The sequence below is a fragment of the Stegostoma tigrinum genome, chromosome 4 (genome assembly GCF_030684315.1).
Source record: "Stegostoma tigrinum isolate sSteTig4 chromosome 4, sSteTig4.hap1, whole genome shotgun sequence".
In the NCBI taxonomy this organism is placed as follows: Eukaryota; Metazoa; Chordata; class Chondrichthyes; order Orectolobiformes; family Stegostomatidae; genus Stegostoma; species Stegostoma tigrinum.
In genome coordinates, this window is record NC_081357.1 from 65,692,549 (window position 1) to 65,712,422 (window position 19,874).

Here is a 19,874-nt window from a genome sequence, read left to right on the forward strand (position 1 = left end):
TTTGACTCATACCTGCTTTTTCAGGTTTTTCCTGTTCAGCTGCAAAATGAAAAGACTATATGAAGTAAAGGATGATTCCTACTGAAAACAAATACTTCGTTTTACTGAAACTATTTTAGATGATAACTGAACCAGGACATATCCCGGCTGGAAGACATATTGCAATCAATGTCTTGAAATTCCTTTCATTTCAGAAACAATTTCTGAGAAGAATGGGCTCATCAATCCAGGTGACCTTTATCTCATGCTTGGACAATTTATAATATAGCAATCATATAGAAAACTGTGGAATCAGATATTCAGCAGATCAAATCACATAGCACCCAAGAATAAACTCTTGAAGTTACATAGTGACAAGGGCTACCAATTCCCTTGGCCGTCTACAATGATCATTTTCTCTCCAAACTGGTAGCCTTCTGTCTTGTAATGCAATTGTTTGTGCTGTAGAGGTCAACTCTATATTAAGACTTACTTGGAGTTGCTCAGGAGCCCAGGCAATAAAGGTCTAGTCTAGGCATTTTCAGTTATTTTCTGCTTTCTCAGTGAGATTTATCAACTCTGATGAGCCAATTAACATTGGCATAAATAGTAATGAGTGCAAATGAGGTCGAAATGATGAAAACTTGGATATGTTACATTAATATTTCACAATTGTGTAATTTACATACTGTCATTTAATTTGGTCAGTGTGAATGACATTGAAAATAGAGTTTGTGGTAGCTGGTGGTGTTTGGGTGCCATGGACTTCCATACCATTACACACTAACATTTTTGATTAGCACCTTAACGTGGACAGAAGCAAGTTGAAAATCCAAGCAACTGAAGCAATTGTATGGAAAGAAGCTGGATTTTTTTTGTTTTTTTTAAAATCCTATATATAAAGAGATGAAGAAATAAGCACTATGGTTGTTCGTAGATAAACTAGCCTCGTTTGCAACGCACCCACCTGGTGTTTTCTGTTTTGCAGGTCCAGCTGTAATACAAAATTTTAAAAAAACACACATAAGTATCAGGGTGCTAGATATTAAAATATCACAATGTGTCACCCAGTCTATCTTTTGGAATGCTGTGCAATATTTCTGGAGAAAGATCAAAATCGGTACTGCAAAGGCAATGGAATTACTTATTGAATATGTAGAATGTAATCAGTGATTCATGTTATATCAGGGATTGATAACATATTTCTTTTGAACATGGGAACATGTTAATTAATTAGTGCTGAATTTTCTATATAAATGTAACTAACGCATGTCAGGATATTTTAAGCAGCAACATTATCTAGTTGTTTTAAGAGTATATAATTGTTTATTTTCCAACAGTGATACGTTCTTAAAGTATTTTATTTGCTGTGAAACACTTTAAATGTCCTGAGATGTGAAAGGTGATATAAAAATGCAAGTTTTTCTTTTGTTCAACACCAATGTTCCACATTTGATCTGTGTTAACCAAGTAGGTCATTTTTATCAGCCTATATTTTCTCATATACGTACACACGGAGGTACACATAACATCTTTTAGTCCTGATCATTGTATTATTAATAACACAATATTCAATACTAACTGTATTAAGCTGGTATTGCACAATGGCACAATTCTATGAATTTGCACTCTTGCTTGGAATTTTAACACGATGAGAATGGATCTGGAATTCAGCAACATGTGATCTCAGGGCTGAAATGTACGACATTATCTTCTAGAACCATTGAATCATGAAAAGTACAACATGAAAATAGGACATGATTTACAAAAACATATATCATCTGTTCCCCAGCAATTTACACTGTAAGGATAGAGGGCAGTGCCTTTCTTGCTAAAACAATCTAACAACACAATTTAATTGTCTTTACCTTTTTCAGCAATAGTAGGTTTCTTTGACTTTGCTTTTTCTGAAAAAAAATTGGTTAAATTTATTTCTCTTATTAAGTGATTATATTTTTCTTCTGACTTTTGCATCTCTTTTTTGTTTTCTATTCTCTTTAACTTTTCTTCTTTATTTTTCCCACCATCTTTGCCCAGCTGCCATTCTGTGTTTCAGTTTCTTCCCCCATCACTAGCTCAGTCTGTCTTATAAATACTACATTCCTTATACCTCTATTATGATGAGCTCAGCATTTTCTCAGTACCATTATTATCACGCCCACCTTTCTGCTTCCTATCAATACAAATCAAACAATTTATCTTCCATTTTTGTAGCCATCGAAATAGCCAGAGTTGAATAGATCAGTGGCTAGTGTATTTGGAGGTTTTGGCCTGAGCTGTTCTCAGCTAGTCACAAAGAACAGCACAACAGAAATGGGCTTCTACTATGACCTTCACTATTACACAGAACAGAAAAACATGAGGGTAAGCAAGTTATGTTTTGGGAGTTCAGCATGCCACACCATTATACACCTCAATCTTAAATGTGTTGGAAATTATTCTGAACTGAGAACATCATTTTTTTTCTTTTCATGAAAAATAGCTGTCTTTTGACATCATCTTCTTTTCTTAGCATACAGGCTCTTTAAAACGAATAAAAGATTTAAACTAATATTAAGCTCTAATATTCTCTCTCTCGAAGAAAGAATCACTCTGATTGGCCTGGATACTGAACCTTAATATGGTTTAAAAGTCAATAAATTTCATAAAACACATATAAACTGGACATTTCCCCTCACCTCCAGCACTAAGTGACATTTTAGCAAAGTCATAGCCCTGCAGCAAGAAGGTCTATAGAGAAATCCTTATGTTATGGAACTAAGTATAGCTGTAACTTAAGGGGTGAGATAATATACATCTGTTGATAAAACTATTATTTAAACTAGAGGTATGATAAGTCTAATGAAAAGTACAATGCATGTTTCTATCCAACATTTTCAGTGCAAAAGTGGTAAAACATTTGGAGATTTAAATTCTAAGTTCTGACCTTATTTTAAATTTGTTCTGCAGATGTATTACCAGAATACTCACCCACAGTTGCAGCAAATCAACTTTGCAGTCTATTTTCCTTGCACATAAGACACTTGTCATTCAGTGTAAATCCTATACATTTTGTACGAAAAACTTACAAAGGTGAAACACAATGAATGTGATAATTTATGACTTATAAACATTTAGGCTAACTAAAACTGATATAAATTCCAAAGTAACATTAATATTGCTATAATTATTTTGAATGATGAATATGTTCCGTGGTTGGATGTAATCACTGTTGATTTATTGCATAGAAATGTCTGGGTGTGAAGGACACGTGTAAATCTGAGCTCTTTCTGTGAAGAACTCACCAGGAGCTTTATCCTTTGCAACTTTAGCTGTGAATACACAAAATAGAAGAAAACTTAAACTTCAGCCATGAGAAATCAATGTGATACTGACATAAACTATACAAATAGCTGAGAAGCATTTATGCACTTATTTGCATTCTTTGTAATGAATGTTGTGGATGACATGTCAGACACTGGGCTCCAGCATTTACTATTACAATATGTATCTCCCCTTTCATGATAAATAAAACTTTATTCCTAAAGCCAGCATTGACTATTCTTAGGACATTTTTGGATCAAACTGTTACATTTCTATTGGTGGGGAAAGAAACAAAAAAATGTGAATCTATGAGACCAGACTGAATGTTGAAGACAGAACCAGAATTAGTGACAATGGCCTTCCTGCTCTCTAAATTGTCATAACGGCCAATAACTCGGTTTCCAGAAGTAGGGATTAAATGGCTGCTACATCGTTGACACTATAGAAAATACGGGAACAATGTTTCAAAGGCTTCCAGCTCCCAAATGCTGCTCCAGATTTCCTTTGCTGCATCATTCATTCCAGCAAGAGCTTCCAAACATCATCCCGACAAACACCATCAGCCTGTGAGTATTCTACCATCCGTTTCCAAAGAATTTCTGAAGAACAAACTTGCTTAGCAGCATGAAAAGACAAAAGGGGATGGCCCCATGATTCAATAATGACTTACTCAATGTTTTCCTCTAGCATGAATAGGTAGGTTGGGTTAGGGGAAGCATAAGCCCCGAGAGGGAAGAGAGCTCCCTACCTAATCAAAAAATCTGGATGGGTGCTGGAGAGGTTGTTAGCAACCATACAGTCACCTTGAGAACTTGCTGCAGTGTGGCAGGCGCATCAATAACCCGCCACTGCACAAAGGGAAGTGCCACACCCTGGTTTCCTTTGGTGAGCAACAACTGGATAAGGGTGACTGTAGAGCTGTTGGGAGGGAAAACCCAATATGTAGTTGGAAAATGGTTGATGCTGCAGAACCTCCATGGAAAGAGATGATTGCAGCTTTGCCAAGGGATGTAAAAGCTGAATATGTTCAATTCTGAAGTAATAAATATTTAGGTGTTCAAACTGTGAAATTCAGACTTTTTTTCTTAAATTTGCTGTACAGATGTAAGACTAGAATACTCAACCATATTGTAGTAAATCAAGGCTCGCACTGTGGGCCATAGTAAGGTGGCTCCAGAGTGACTCATGCATGTCATCAGACAAAGAAGCAGCAACTAGCATAAAAGGTGAAAAGATTTTGTGGCTCTTATGGGTGATCACCATTGGTCTTCCATGTTTCTGCAAGAGAAGATAGTCAAAATATGAAGGAAATATCCAGGACTGGCTGCAGGGACCTAGTTATTGGCAATTTTGATGCCAAAGGAGGAAGTTCTCTTGATTCCAGTAGGGCAAGTAGCAGTTGATCTATCACACTTTCAGTCACAGGAGGGTGACTAACCTCATGGTAGAAGGTAGCCTCATCTGAACATGAGAGGCATGCTTTTCTTGTGTCCTCCAAAGTATTTGAACTGGACTTAGAGGGAATATCACATCATTCACTGCATCCTCCACGTAAGAGATCCTTTGACCTCAGTAGTTATGCATTTGTAAGTAATCACAACTTGGTAACATTACCAAATACATCTAAAAAGCTGTCAGAAGCTGTGGAACATGGGTGATAGTGTTTAATGGAGAATGGTATCAAGGAATCTGAGCAAAACTGGAGTCGATAGATATCTGGGAGAAAACTCCTGTTGGAGTCATGTCTAATCTAAAGCAAAATGCCAGTTGTTGTTGGAGGTCAATTATCTCAGTCCCAAGCATCACAAGCTCTATTATTCAAATAATCCACAATCGGAATTGCACAAAGCAGAATAGGAGCTCTTGTATGGAGTTTTTATAAGCAACAACACCCAAGAAACATAATTTGCGCTGTTACCTCCAAGGCAGACCACAACAAGAAGACACAACATAGCCAGACACACTAGTCACCCTACCATACATCACTGATCTATCAGAGATAACCACAGGACTACTCAGACTCCTAGGCGTCAGGGTAGCTGACAAACCAACAACCACCCTGTAACAACTACTGGTGAACGTAAAGGGCCCGAGAGCCAAAACTGGCAAAACTGGTGTAATATACAAAATATCATGCAAGGACTGTGAGAGACATTAAATAGGTCAAACTGGAAGAAAACTGACAATAAAGATACATGCGCACCAACTAGCCACCAAGAGACATGACCAATTCTCATTAGTCTCAATACACACAAATAACAAAGGACGCAAATTTGACTGGAACAATGCATCCATAATAGCACAAGCCAAACAGAGACATGCTAGGGAATTCCTAAAGGCCTGGCATTCCAACCGGAGTTCCATCAACAAACACATTGAACTGGACCCGATATACAAACCACTGAAAAACAGAACCCGAAGTAAAATCAACCACTGCAGAAAACTGAGGCACATAAATAGTAAGCGGGACAGAACACCAATGCCTCACTGGATGTACCCTGACGATGTTACCCAGCAGCATGATGAAAAGTCTACAGTCAAACACACTGGCTTGGCGAGCAGATCTGCAACCTCATCCAATGTAAAAATCTCCACAAAAACTTTAAGTATTATCATTGATGAATCCTTCACTGTCACCATTCTTAGAGGATGGCAGATAGGTAGGGGTGTGGGTTGCAATTGTGAAGTGGAAGGGGTAGGGGAGACCAGAAACTGATCTAGACCAGCCACATACATACTGTAACTACAACAGCAGCTGCAAAAACTAGGAATTATGTGACAAGTAACTCCTCTCTAATCTCCACAATGCCTATCCACCTGTAAGCACCTATATCCTTTGCAGTATTTACAAGATACAAGTCAGGAGTACTCCCCACTTGCCTTGATGTATGCAGTTATAATAACACCCCAAGACACTCAACATCATCCAGGGAACAGCAGCCTGCTTGATCTGCAACCCAACAATATCTGCAATGCCAAAGCACCAACATCTGTAAGATGCACAGCAACAATTCACCAAAACAGAAACTTCTGACCCCATGACCTCTTACACTACCACCCAAGAGGAATAGTGTAGCACATGTATGGGATCATCACCACTTGCAATTTCTTCTCCAATCATACATCATCCTGGTTAGGAAATATATTTACCATTCTTTTACTGTCACTGGGTCAAATTCTTAGGTATCTCTTCCAAACAGTGTGACAGGTGTTCTTTGACATCGAGGGTTGCAGTGGTTCAAGAAGGCACCTTCTCCAGGACAGTTAGAAATGGGCATTAATGCTAGCGGGGACAGTGATGTCCAGTTGCCTTGAATGAATTTTAGAATTTCTATTCTTTCACAATAGAAATTAAGCATATTAAACAATATTTCATTTTTTTAAAAAAGTGTCATTGGTATACAAGACAGTTTGGAAAGATCTTCACATAACCAGAAACCTAAATTCCAACTGTCCTTAACAGAAACTCTAGTTAAGAGAAATTAGATTCGGATCTCAGTTAAGTAGAAAATTTTTGAACGTACACTTGCTCAGCTTCTGGCAATATGAAGATTATTATGCCATTAATCCCAAAAGGACATATTTACATATCCACGAAACATCCCTGTGCAGTGCCCAAAAGCGCTTCCAGTTTAGGAATTTCACAGACCAGAGAGTAATTCCACCTAGGTAACTGGTTTCTGTCAACTGAACTGAACTGAAAAAGGTGATTTTTTTCAGCTCTGATGTGAAAACAAAACAAATTCTTTTGTCTATTTATTCTGTCTGCTTCAAAGTCATCAGCATTAACATTTTATCTACTGTGATGTAGATTGTGACTTACATAGATTTGTGGTAAGTTTGGATTTTTAGATTTTGGGCAACTGACAGAATTAATGATTGACATCTGAATGTTTCTGTAGCCATGATGATTTTGTTTCAAACAGTACAAGAGATCTAGTTTTCAGAACTAGTGAGTTTTGCTTTAGCTTAAGAGGGTTTGCAACCCATCAAAGTAAACTATAGTGTCACAAAGATTTCTGTTCGAACTTTATGACATTCTTTTGGAAACTTGCTGAAAACACCCAAAGCACCGAAATATTTTTTAAAGCTTTACTTTAAGCTTTGGGCATTTCTTCCAGACATTTTCATGTGTATTGCAGCTCAACAGAAAGGGAGAAGAAAGTTAGATTTGTTAACACTAGGAATCCTTACAGAAAGGAGTTAGCGATAGTGCTATAGAAGTATTTGGATAGAACCTCAAAGTGTTTACTTGACAGTGAGAACAGTTAATCTGTCATCCATGACAGCTTCTTCTTGGAGTTAAAAGATTTTCCAGACTAGGGGCTAAAGTCAAATTAAACTTCTTGAAGTGTTAAGAGAAAGGGATTTCTGGCAAAAGTATTGTACAAGCAATGCTTTTGGGTCTTGTACAGGGATGTTTCGGAGATATTTAAAAAGGTCTTTTTGGGATTAATGGAATTGTATTCCTCTGTGTGTTTCAAAATCTTTATTTTTATATTATAAGTAAATAGCCTGGTATATTCTTTTTATCTTAATTCCTTTGTCTTAATAGACATTTTTTTAAATTAAGCTCAATTCTATGTTGGAGGGCCCACTCAGACCAGTGGGTACCCAACTAACCCTCTTGCAAGATAAATACTGTCACTGCATTGGACCAATCCTCATTTGAAGGAAAAGTTCCTCACTCCCAAATGCTGAGTACAACAATTCTTTTTCATGCATGCTCTGAACGCAAGTATCAAAGGGAAGAGCAGCATTTATTGCACATTTCTAGTTGCCATTGAGAAAGTGAGCTGCCTTCTTGAACCACCGTAGTCATGGGTGGTAGATATACCCATGGCTCAATTAGAGAGGGCCAGCGTTTTCACCCAGCGACATTGAAGGAACAGCAATCTGTTTGTAGGAAAGGAAGGCGAGTGACTTGGAGGAGAACTTGCAGGCAGTGGTGGTGTTCACACGTATCTGCTGCCCTTGGCATTCTCCTTGGCAGAATTCAGAGATTTGAACGGTGCTGTTGAAGGACCTGTGGTGAGGTACTGCAGCAAATTTTGTATATTGTTTACTGTGCTGTTGGTAATTGGAGGGATTTAATGTTCAAATTGGTAGATGTGGTACCAATCAAACAATCTGCTTTTTTTCCTGAATGGTATTGAACTTCGGTGTTGGCAGAGCTGCACTCATCCAGACAAATGGAAAGTATTCCATCACACTATGACTTGTGCTCTGAGACCGTAGAAGAAGGCCCTGTCCTGCTCTTAGCCACCATACTTACATGGCAGGTCTAGTTAAATTTCTGCTTGATGGTAAGCTGCAGGCTGTTGATTGTGGGAATTCAGCATTAGAACATAGAACATTACAGCACAGTACAGGCCCTTCGGCCCTCGATGTTGTGCCGACCTGCCATACCAATCCATACCAATCTGAAGCCCATGAATGTGGCACTGAATGTCCAGGGGTGACGGTCAAATTCTCTCATTGCCTGGTAGTTGCACCATGCCATTTATCAGCAATAGCCTAACTGTTGTTCAGCTGTGCTACATGTGAGCATGGACTGCTTCAGTATATGGCATGTCAGAATGACTTCCATGCCATTTCACTGATTCCCTTCAAAATCTGCAAAAGCACTGATACCCCATGCACTCCTGCTTAATTTGGAGGGGGTTGATATAATTGCGGGCAACTGGATTCTTAGCAGTGATAATTACCTCTAAATTATCTATTTTAAAATGAGAATGATGTTCCCGCGTGGGTTCTCTTCTGACACTGGTAAAATACAGAACTGGCCTGCTGACATAAAAGATCTGCCAAAGGCTATCTCTGCAATTTTACACATTTCTGAGCTGTGAAACTGCAGCTACAGTTGGGGATCTGGATTTCCAACAGGTATCAGAAATCTGATACTGGGTCTGGAACTCACTCATCTTTAATGAGCTCTCCAGCATAATATTTACCCACACAACCTTGTTAAGAGTGCCATCTATCTCTGAATAATGCAGTATCACTGTGGCAAGACAAACTACAATCTCATTACCTTTTCCAGCTGCAGCCAGCTTTTCCTTCTTTTCTTTCTCTGTAAGGAAAAGTAGTTTTAATCTTAACAGTGAACATTCAAGGGCACCGTGAAAGAATATGTCATAAAATGTCTACAAAATACAGATCAAATGAGAATCAGTTTTTTTTAACACTGACCAATATGTATGTCACAAGTACCACTCCAGCTATATCAGGATATGTATGTGACACAATCTCATGAATCAGGAAACTTGATCTTTATTGTGTGTAATCATTATATAGCACTGTGTGGTGTAACATTCCACTTATCAACCTAAGTCTGAATGATGGCCAGGGCATGTTATATGCAGATAAGGACTGTTTCAGCTTCTGAAGGGTTTTCACATGATGCTGAACAAAGTCCAATCATTGTAATGTTACAAGCTGTCCGCAAACAGGTTCTCTAATTTAATACAGTTCTAGACAGGACAACCAAACTGTTAAAGTCCCAGGTGAGGAAGGATGAATTGGCTCCCATGTTTAATTTACCCACCCCTCTGCTTAGTTGGTTTCAATGAGGTTGAATAAAAACAGATGCCTTTTCTTGTCTTGTTCCCAGAACAAATGAATTTACCTTTTAAAAGGAGCTAATTTAACGAGAGTTTCTCGAATTAACAAAAATGTGAATTTATTAGCTTACTAAACATGAAATGAACAGGTATACACAGTGAGAAATAAGTGAGTCCAAAAAAGAAGAGTAAAAAAAAATACACGGATCAGTCTGTAAGTCATGAAAAGTAGAAAACACTGGGCAAAGATAACAAAACGTGGAGCTGGATGAACACAGCAGGCCAAGCAGCATCTCAGGAGCACAAAAGCTGACGTTTCGGGCCTAGACCCTTCATCAGAGAGGGGGATGGGGAGAGGGAACTGGAATAAATAGGGAGAGAGGGGGAGGCGGACCAAAGATGGAGAGAAAAGAAGATAGGTGGAGAGGAGAGTATAGGTGGGGAGGTAGGGAGGGGATAGGTCAGTCCAGGGAAGATGAACAGGTCAAGGAGGCGGGATGAAGTAGTAGGTAGGAAATGGAGGTGTGGCTTGAGGTGGGAGGAAGGGATGGGTGAGAGGAAGAACACGTTAGGGAAGCAGAGACAGGCTGGGCTGGTTTTGGGATGCAGTGGAGGGAGGAGGGGAAGAACTGGGCTGGTTTTGGGATGCAGTGGGGGAAGGGGAGATTTTGAAGCTTGTGAAGTCCACATTGATGCCATTGGGCTGCAGGGTTCCCAAGCGGAATATGAGTTGCTGTTCCTGCAACCTACGGGTGGCATCATTGTGGCACTGCAGGAGGCCCATGATAGACATGTCGTCTGAGGAATGGGAGGGCGAGTGGAAATGGTTTGCGACTGGGAGGTGCAGTTGTTTGTTGCGAACCGAGCGGAGGTGTTCTGCAAAGCGGTCCCCAAGCCTCCGCTTGGTTTCCCCAATGTAGAGGAAGCCACACTGGGTGCAATGGATACAATATACCACATTGGCAGAAGTGCAGGTGAACATCTGCTTGATGTGAAAGGTCATCTTGGGGCCTGGAATGGCCCGGATACTACGTATCATCCTCTGACACTTCCACCATCTACAATCCGACCCCACCACCCAAGCAATTTTTCCACCCCCACCCTTGTCCACCTTCCGGAGAGACCACTCTCTCCGCGACTCCCTTGTCTGCTCCACACTCCCCTCCAACCCCACCACACCCGGCACCTTCCCCTGCAACCGCAGGAAGTGCTACACCCGCCCCCACACCTCCTCCCTCATCCCCATCCCAGGCTCCAAGATGACCTTCCACATCAAGCAGATGTTAACAAAATGCATAAATCTAGAATCTGACAGTGTTGTTAATTGTTGTAAAAACTCATCTGGTTAACTAATGTCTTTGAGGGGAAGAAATCTGCTAACCTAACTTGCTCTGATCTACATATTACTTCAGACCCATGGCGATGTGATTGATTCTTAACTGCCCTCTGAAATGCCTGAAAAAGTCACTCAGTTGTATCCAACTGCTAAAAAAAAACTCAAAGAAAGGGAAATAAAACTAAGCAGACCGCCTGGCATTGACCTAGGCACTGGAAGTGACAATAGCAAACACAACCCTAACAACTCTGCGAAGTCTTCCTTATTAATTAATGCCAAAATTAAAAAAACTGTCTCCCTGTTCACGTTCAATTCTACCCTCGAACAACTATCTGTGTGGAGTTCTCTCCATGTCTACATGGGTTTCCTTGGGGTGCTCCGGTTTCCTCTCACAGTCCAAAGATGTGAAGGCTAGGTGGGTCAGCCATGAAAAATGCAGGGTTACAGGGATAGGGTGAGGTCTGGGTAGGATATTCTTTGAAGGGTCAATGTAAACTCTATGGGCTGAATCACCTGCTTCCAAACTAGGGATTCTTTGATTCTATGAGTGACCACTACACAGTCCTCGCAGTGATGAAGTGCCATCTTTGTATTGAGAATACCATTCGTTGTGTTGCATGGCATTGCCACGATGGTAAATGGGATAGATTTGAACAGATCCAGCAACACAAGACTGGGCATCCATAAGATGCTGTGTGTCATCAGAAGCAGGATCATATTCCAAAAACCCTACAACCTCAAGACCTGCTCTACTAAGCTGGGGAATCAACCATCTATAGCAAAACAGTGCAGGTTCAATCTTAAGGCCCAGCACTCCCCCATCTCCAGTAAGCCTGGGGATCAACCCTGATTCAATGAACAAAACTAGGGTTATGCCAGGAGAGCACCAGGCATAACGGAAAAAAAAATGAGATGCTGACTTGGTGATGCTACAGTCCAGGATTACGTTCATGACAAACAGCATTAATCAGCTAGTGACAGACAGAATTAGACAACTGTACATCCAATTCAAGCTCTGGAGTCTGATTCCATCTAGTCATGAATGGTGAAGGACAATTGAATAGTTCACTGGAGGAGAATGTTTCAGAAATATTCTCATTATAATGGGGATCCTAGCATGTCAGTGCCAAAGATATGGCTGAAGAACGAGTAACAGTCTTCAGCAGGAAGAACCAATGACCCATCTTGACCTCCTACAGAAATCCCTAGTATCACAGATTTCAGTCTTCATTTAATTCACTTCATTCCATGCAATGTGAAGAAACAGATGAAGATTTGTGCTCCACAAACTTGCTGGGCCACTAACTAAGCTGTTCCAGCACAGCTACAACCAAGTGGAAACTTGTCCAGCTGTGTCCTGTACACATAAAGTAGGACAAATCCAAACAAAACAATTACTGCCCCTCCAGTCTGTTCTTAATCATCAGTAAACCAGTGGAAGGGGATTTCAAAGATGATGGGAACTCAACACTGCTTTCACGTAGCACTTACATATCAATAACCTGGTCTGTTTGGGTTCCGCTAAGTCCACTCAAATCGTGGCTTCACTACAATTTTGGTTCAAACATGGATAAAAGAGCTGAACATCAGAGGGAAGTTGAGAGTGACTAATTTAAGGCCGTACTTAGAATCACAGAATTTTACAGTACAGAAGGGGACCGTTCGATCCGTTGTGTCTATACCAGCTTCAGGTGGTCCATCTTCCAACCCTATCTCCATAGACCTCTGAATTCATCATTTTCAAATATATACATGTATAGCTCACTTACAAAACCTCTTATGGAATCCACCTCCACCACTCTCCCAGACAGCACACTCCTAATCCTAACAACTCTCTGGGTGAAGAAGTTTCTCCTCATCTCTCTCCTGTCTCTCTTGCTGATAATCTTGAAATTGTGACCGACTGTTACTGGCATAGCAATATGGGAGCCAGAATTTCCTTCTTAACTTTGTCAACATTTTTCATAATATTGAACATCTCAATAAGGTCAATTCTTAATCTGAGTTCTGAAGAGGTGTCACTGGACCCGAAATGTTAACTCGGATTTCTGTCCACAGACTTCGACCTTGAATTTTAGCAACAACTTAAACAAGGTTCAACATGGTAGATTAATTAGTAATGTTAGGCACATGGGATTCAGGATGTGTTTGCCAGTTGGATACATAATTGGCTTAACAGCAGGAGACAGACGGCAATAATGGAAGATTGCTTTTCAGACGGGAGGCAATGTGACAAGCGGTATTCCACAGGGATCAGTTCTGGATCCTCTTTTGTTTGTCATTTATATAAATGATTTGGGTGAGAATACAGAAGACATGATTAGTAAGTTTGCGGACAATGCAAAAATGAGTGACATATAGACAGTTAAGAATGTTTTCTAAGATTACAAAGGAATCTTGATCAAATAGGTCAATGGGCTAAAAAATGGCTGATGGAGTTCAATCTGGATAAATGCAAAGTATTGCATTCTGGGATTACTTTCAGCATGGACTCATTGGACCAAAAGGTTTGTTTCGGTGCTGTATGACTCCATAACTCTATGAGACTATGCAGTCAGACCTGCTGAGTTTTTACACATATTTCTGTTTTTGTTTCTGATTTCCAGCATTCGCAGTTACTTCAGTTTTTTGTTTCACCTCTTAATCATCTCTGCTCCATGGAGAATAAAGTCAATTTCTCTAATTTTGCCTTGTGTCTAAAATCCTTTATTCCTGGTAGCATTCTACTAAATCTCCTTTGCATTCTCCCCAAGACTTCAACATCCTTCATTAAATAAGGTGCCCAGAACTAAACACAATCCTCCAAATGTGGTCTGGTCAATGATTTATAAAGATGCAGCATCATTTCCTTGCTTTTATACTCTATGTCTCTTTTTATAAACGCAGGGATCCTATAAGACTTCAAAACAATTGTTTCAATTTTCCTGGTCACCTTCAGAAAATCATACATGCGAATCCTGAGGTCCCTCTGCTCTTGAACTCCCCTCAAAGTTGTACCATTAAGCCTGTACTGCTTCTGTATGTCTCTTCTAGCAAAATCCATTATCTTGCATTTCCCTGCATTGAAATTCATCTATCAGGGATCTGCCCATTTGACCAATTTATTAATGTCTCTCTGAAGTCACTCAACATCATCCTCACAATTCACTATCCTCACTATACAGGGGTTCCAGTACTGATCCACTTTCAACTCCTCTCCAATCTGAGAAATACTCATCTACACCTATCCATTGTTTCCTATCTTTTAATCAATTTCTAATCCATGTTTCCAAGGACCCATCAATCACAAATATTTCAACCTGAGTGAATGTGGCATCAAAAAGCCCTATCAAAATTGGAGCCAATGGGTATTCATGGGCAAAACTTTCCACTGATAGGGATTATACCTTACAGAAAAGACGATATAATCACTGTTAATCCAAGCAAAAAACCAATCTGGTTTACCATTGCCCTTTAAGAAAGGCAATCTGCCATGTTTGCTTGGTCTGGTCGATTTGTGGTCCACAGCAATGTGTTGGCTCTGAACTGGCCTCTGGGCAATTAGGGATGGGCAGTAAAAAATGACCAAGCCGATGATCCCCAGCAAATGAAAAAGCACAGTGGGATGTCATCAGTAGTGCTATCCTGCAGCCCTGGCTTATCAATAACTTGTTCACTGAATCTCAGATTGGGTTCCACCTGGGCCACTGAACTGCTGACATCACTATGTGGAAAATTTGAAAGATATGGATTGGTTTGATCATTTTCTGGGTTAAGCAGGTTAAGGTCAACATATGCAAAATACCAAAACCCACCTGCTGACATTGGTAAAGAAAAAGTCAAGCAACGTTTTCTAATAGACAAGAGATGGGATTTATTGTTTAAATTTCTGGTAAACCTGGCTTTTCAAAGCCTCGGTGAATGGTGGCAGGGAGAGTGCACTATGATCTTGGTCCTCTAGCAACTCCTTCTGGACTTAAAATTAAGGAGTTGGAAAAGAAGGCTCAGAGGAAGCTGCAAGATGCTGTCCTGAAATTCCCTTCTCAGTGGAAATACTCAGGAGCCTGATAGAGATTCCAAGTACAAGTACTGCTGAAAACTAGCTTATGAAAACTGAAAAATGGCTAGTGATCTTGTTCTAACAATTCAAATCCAGGTTAATTGTAATCTAAATGGATATTCTATCTTCAGTCTACGCTGTCCACAATCCAACATCATCAACAGGAAATGTGGTAGATACGAGAAGTCATCACCTGCAATTCTTTTTTCCTAGAGTCTTGGCTCCCAGAAGTTGTTTTCTCCCTTTTGCCTGTTCTGAACAGGCTTGTCTTTTTTGAGCTGTGAGAGTGTGCCTGCTTTAGGGTGTTTTACTGCATCTTCATCCTCATTATATCAAAATCACATTTGTACTCTGCAAGTCCTGATGCCACGCAGATTGCTATAGTTCAGTCTGACCGACTATCTTCTTAAGGGCAATTCTATTGGGCAACAAATGCTTCCCTTGTCAGCAATGCTCACATTCCATCATTAAGACAAAAATCAGAAGACCAAACCTATAGATTCTTTACCTTTTTCAGCAGGCTTCTGCTTCTTTTCTTTTTCTATAAAATGAAAATAACAGCTTAGATTTTTTTAAACAATCTTCATAAGCAACATTGCAATCGGCACAAAATATAACCTTTATAAGAACAGCAGTTGTCCAGTAACTATTCTGTGTGGCTTTCGGGCATGCAATATTGAAACAGCTGACACATTGAGCTGTATCATGTAAAGCGAATACATTAAATTTTAGTAGGAACAATGTTATTGATTGTTTGTTCTGTTCATTCTGGCGGTTACAAGGGGAGACGGGGGAACACCATCATCAGTCATAATCAACTTGAATAGGGGTCTCAGGTTTCAAGGATTAAACGGCCTATCCTATTCCTATAAATTTATCACATGCCAAAAAATATCCCGCAGCCTTTAATAAAGTATCACTTTTGACAATATTTGTTCAGATATAGTCACATTCTCAACATTCTGGCTCTCACATTCTGACTATAGGTCAGATTCTCAAACTTTTAAAAATTATTTTTTGTTGTCTGGTACATTTATATTTATGTTATTATGCAGATTAACAGGTATTAGCTCCTCTCCAGTACTTTTATTAAACTGCCATTCTTCACGAGTGAACCCAGACAGTAATTGTAACAAGCTGAAGACAATGCGTGGTATCACATTGTGTAGCAATTTGTGGCCTTGTTCAACTGGCACAAAGACAATTTACAATAAGAAAATCAAGATCTGAAGTTTAGATTCATCACTCAATTGATTCCAAGGTACTGAATCTTAAGTTTAATTTTGATCTTTAGCACTTGTGCAACAGAAATTTGTGAATGGTCAAAACCTTGTCCCCACTTTATTGGGAAGAAATTTGAGGAAATGTGGTAGATGACACACATGTAAATTCCCACCTGCATTTTCAGTAAATCTTCCCATGGAGCTAGCTAAAACAAAAAGCTTAAATCCAATAGTAATATTGGATTTCATCTTCATAATCCTGAAGTTGCTTTCACAATGAGTGTTTTCAAGTGTAATCACTCAAGGAAACCTTAAAGATGTCAAATGTGAAAATCATCCTTTGAGACTTGGGGTGGTGACCGTAACTGCAGATAGTAGCTCGGCTGTGCCCTAACCAAAGATTTGCACAACACTAACATAATCTTTCTACTCTATTCATCTCTGCCATGATTGATGAAAGCAAGTGTCCCATTATGTCTTCTTAACCACACTATTAACCTGCCTTGCCACCTTCAGGAATCTGTGGTCAAGCACCCCAAGATCCCTCTGTTCCTCTGAGTTTCCTTGTGTACTTCCATTCATTAAGGACTCTCTTTTCTTGTTACTTCTTCCAAAGTACATCACCTGACCTATCAGGGTTAAATTTCATCTACCACTGATCTGCCCAACTGACCAACTATCATCATGTAACCTAAGATCTCCTTCCTTACTATTTACCACCCGGTTAATCTTAATATCATCTTCAAATTTACTTACCATCTGCATCCCAACACTCTATCTACATCATTTATTGTTATCACAAATGATAAGGGTCCCAGTACTGACGCCTGTGGTACACTATTGGATACCAACCTCCAGTTACATCAACAGCCTTCTACCACTACTCCCTGTATCCTATCACAAAGCCAACTTTGGGTCCAACTTGCCAAGTTACCCTGAATCCTGGGTGCTTTTGCCTTTATTTTATCAGCTTCTGATGTGGGATCTTGCTGAAATCTTCTAAACTATGTTAATTGCACTATAAACTGCATCATCTAAACAGCTTCTTGAAAATTTCAACTAAATTTGTTCGGCTTAGCCTAACTGAACCTTGACTCTCCACGTGGAGATTTATTCTCCCCAAGTTTGCGTAACAGTTTCCCTACCACCGATGTGAGTCTGTAATTCCCTGGTTTATCTCAACCACCCTTCTTGAAATGTAAAACCACATTAGCTGTCTTTCAGTCCACTAGTACCTTGCCTGTGGCCAAAGAGGAATTAAAAATTTCCCATCTTCACCTTCGAAGATCTGTTGACTTTTAAGCCTGCCGAAACCTCCAATACCTCTTCGCTCCCTGGATTCGTCTACTCAAAATACTCACATTTCCTCTTGCCAAATTCTGTACCTATATTCACCTTCTCCTGAGTGAATACAGATGTGAAGTACTCATTTAACACCAGTATACTCCAGTTTCATACATAGATTGCCCCTTTCATGCTTATTAGGCCTTACGTTTTATCTTAATATACTTGGAGGATTTCATGGGATTCATGCTCATATTACCTACCAGTGTTTTCTCATTCTCCTTCTTTAATCTCCTTTCTTAAGCTCTCCCCTTGCATTTTATATATTCCTCTTATGCTTTGTATTGATTTGGAGATCATGGAATTCCTACAGTGTGGATAATGCACCTCCTAAAAAGAATCCCACCCTATCCCGTAATTTGTTCTAATTCCATCTACAAAAAGCTTCTCTTTTCACGCTTATCGAGTCCAGAATATTCTCAGACATCCAAAGACCTCCGAGCTTGTTGCTCTTACCTTTCATCCTATCGGGTCTGCACTTTCCCTCTTTCCTTTTTTAACCCCTCCCCCTCTCCAGGAACCACCACTACCACTGTTCTACTGTAGATTTTCCCAATTCTCTGCATTTTCAGTTTACTTTGACCATATAGTCCATTATTTTAATAAGGTCCGCCTTGCCCCAAACCAGAACCACTTTTTCCTTTCCCATAACAAAATTGGATTGTACTATGTTATGGTTGCTATCACTAAAAGTACTCCCCTGTTGATACCTCGACCATCTGTCTGGCTTCATTCCCCAGAACTAGGTCCAGTACTGTGCCATCCCTTGTTGATTCTTCTATCTGTTGACATAAAAGGCTCTCCTGAATATATTTCAAGAAATCAACCCCCTCTACACTATGATTTAACTATCTTATTATTAGTATTACATACCTCAGTGAATTGTCTACATATCTGCTCCTCTATTGCCCATTGACTGTTTGGGGGACTATAATGCACTCCCAGTAAATTGACTGCCCCTTTTTTATTCCTAAACTCTGTCTAAAAAACCTCCCGTGAAGACATTTCCAAGATATTGTCCCTCCTTACGGTAGTAACTGACTCCCAAAATAATAATGCAACACCACGTCTTTTACACCTTTCCCTGAAGATCCTATATCATATAATGTTGAGTTACCAGGCCTACCCCTCCCTCAACCACATCTCTGGTATGGCAACAACAACATGATTCCATCTACCAACCCATGCTCTTAATACATCTGTCTTACCAATAGTGTAGATGTCATCCAGGCTTGTCTTACTCCCATGAATCTCAACATGGCTGAACCCCAGTGTCTAGGTTCATTTATTATAGTATGATGTGTCCCTATTGTACTAATGCTCTGTGTCCTCCCCCCACACCCCCAAACTAGATGATAACCTGTGCCTCCATTTTGTTCTAAGTTTATTTTGCTTATTTAGTTTTGTCTCATTTCTTCCTTGACATATAGCCATTCACACCTCATTTGGCTACACTATTTGTGTCTTTAGAATACCAATTACCAAAGACTTGACACTGACTCTATTACACAGGGTTAATGAGTGAACACAAGGCAGGTACCTTTATACTGTAATATCACATTGTTGTGATGTTACATAATTATCTTTAATGCACAGGTCTGCCTGACCTGCAATCTGTGCCATAATACAACAAATCTCAAATATTTCCGGTATTTTGCTTTTTTGGGGTATTGTGATCGGCACAGGCAGGGATAGTATTGTCATAACTACATGTGATTATGAAGTATGTCAAGGACCTCACAGCCCAAGATTGAGTCTTTAAACAGTGCCACCAATCAGGGTCAAGTTATTCTCTTACTCACTTCCTTAAGAAATAAGCAATATTTTTATAATAGTTCGTAGGAAGAAATCCATAAAGTTACTTTCACAGAGATTCAAAAGCCAACTTCAAAGGAACTTTTTAAATAATTATAAAATGTTAAATTGAATCTGAGAAATTGATTTTTGATTACTTAACAGGAGTAAAATCAAATATCACAAGAAATGTCAATAATTTGCCACTATGTACACTTTACAATAACCCAAAGTCAAGTCCTCTTTGTGCCTGTAATAAGCTGACAGAATGTGCAACACTGTCTGACTCAGAA

The 19,874-nt window shown here is 39.6% G+C and overlaps 1 protein-coding gene across 1 annotated transcript in view; it reads right to left on the bottom strand.

Moving 5' to 3' along the window:
* The window catches only part of trdn (triadin), a 433,668-nt gene that overhangs the window by 164,350 nt on the left and 249,444 nt on the right, over positions 1-19,874 (bottom strand). Inside the window, exons 20-25 of the mRNA XM_059645698.1 lie at positions 15,729-15,761; positions 9,317-9,355; positions 3,264-3,290; positions 1,848-1,886; positions 947-973; positions 13-39 (exon numbers count right to left, since the gene is read on the bottom strand). Of these exons, the coding sequence (XP_059501681.1) occupies positions 13-39; positions 947-973; positions 1,848-1,886; positions 3,264-3,290; positions 9,317-9,355; positions 15,729-15,761 (192 nt within the window). The remainder of the gene's footprint in view (positions 1-12; positions 40-946; positions 974-1,847; positions 1,887-3,263; positions 3,291-9,316; positions 9,356-15,728; positions 15,762-19,874) is intronic.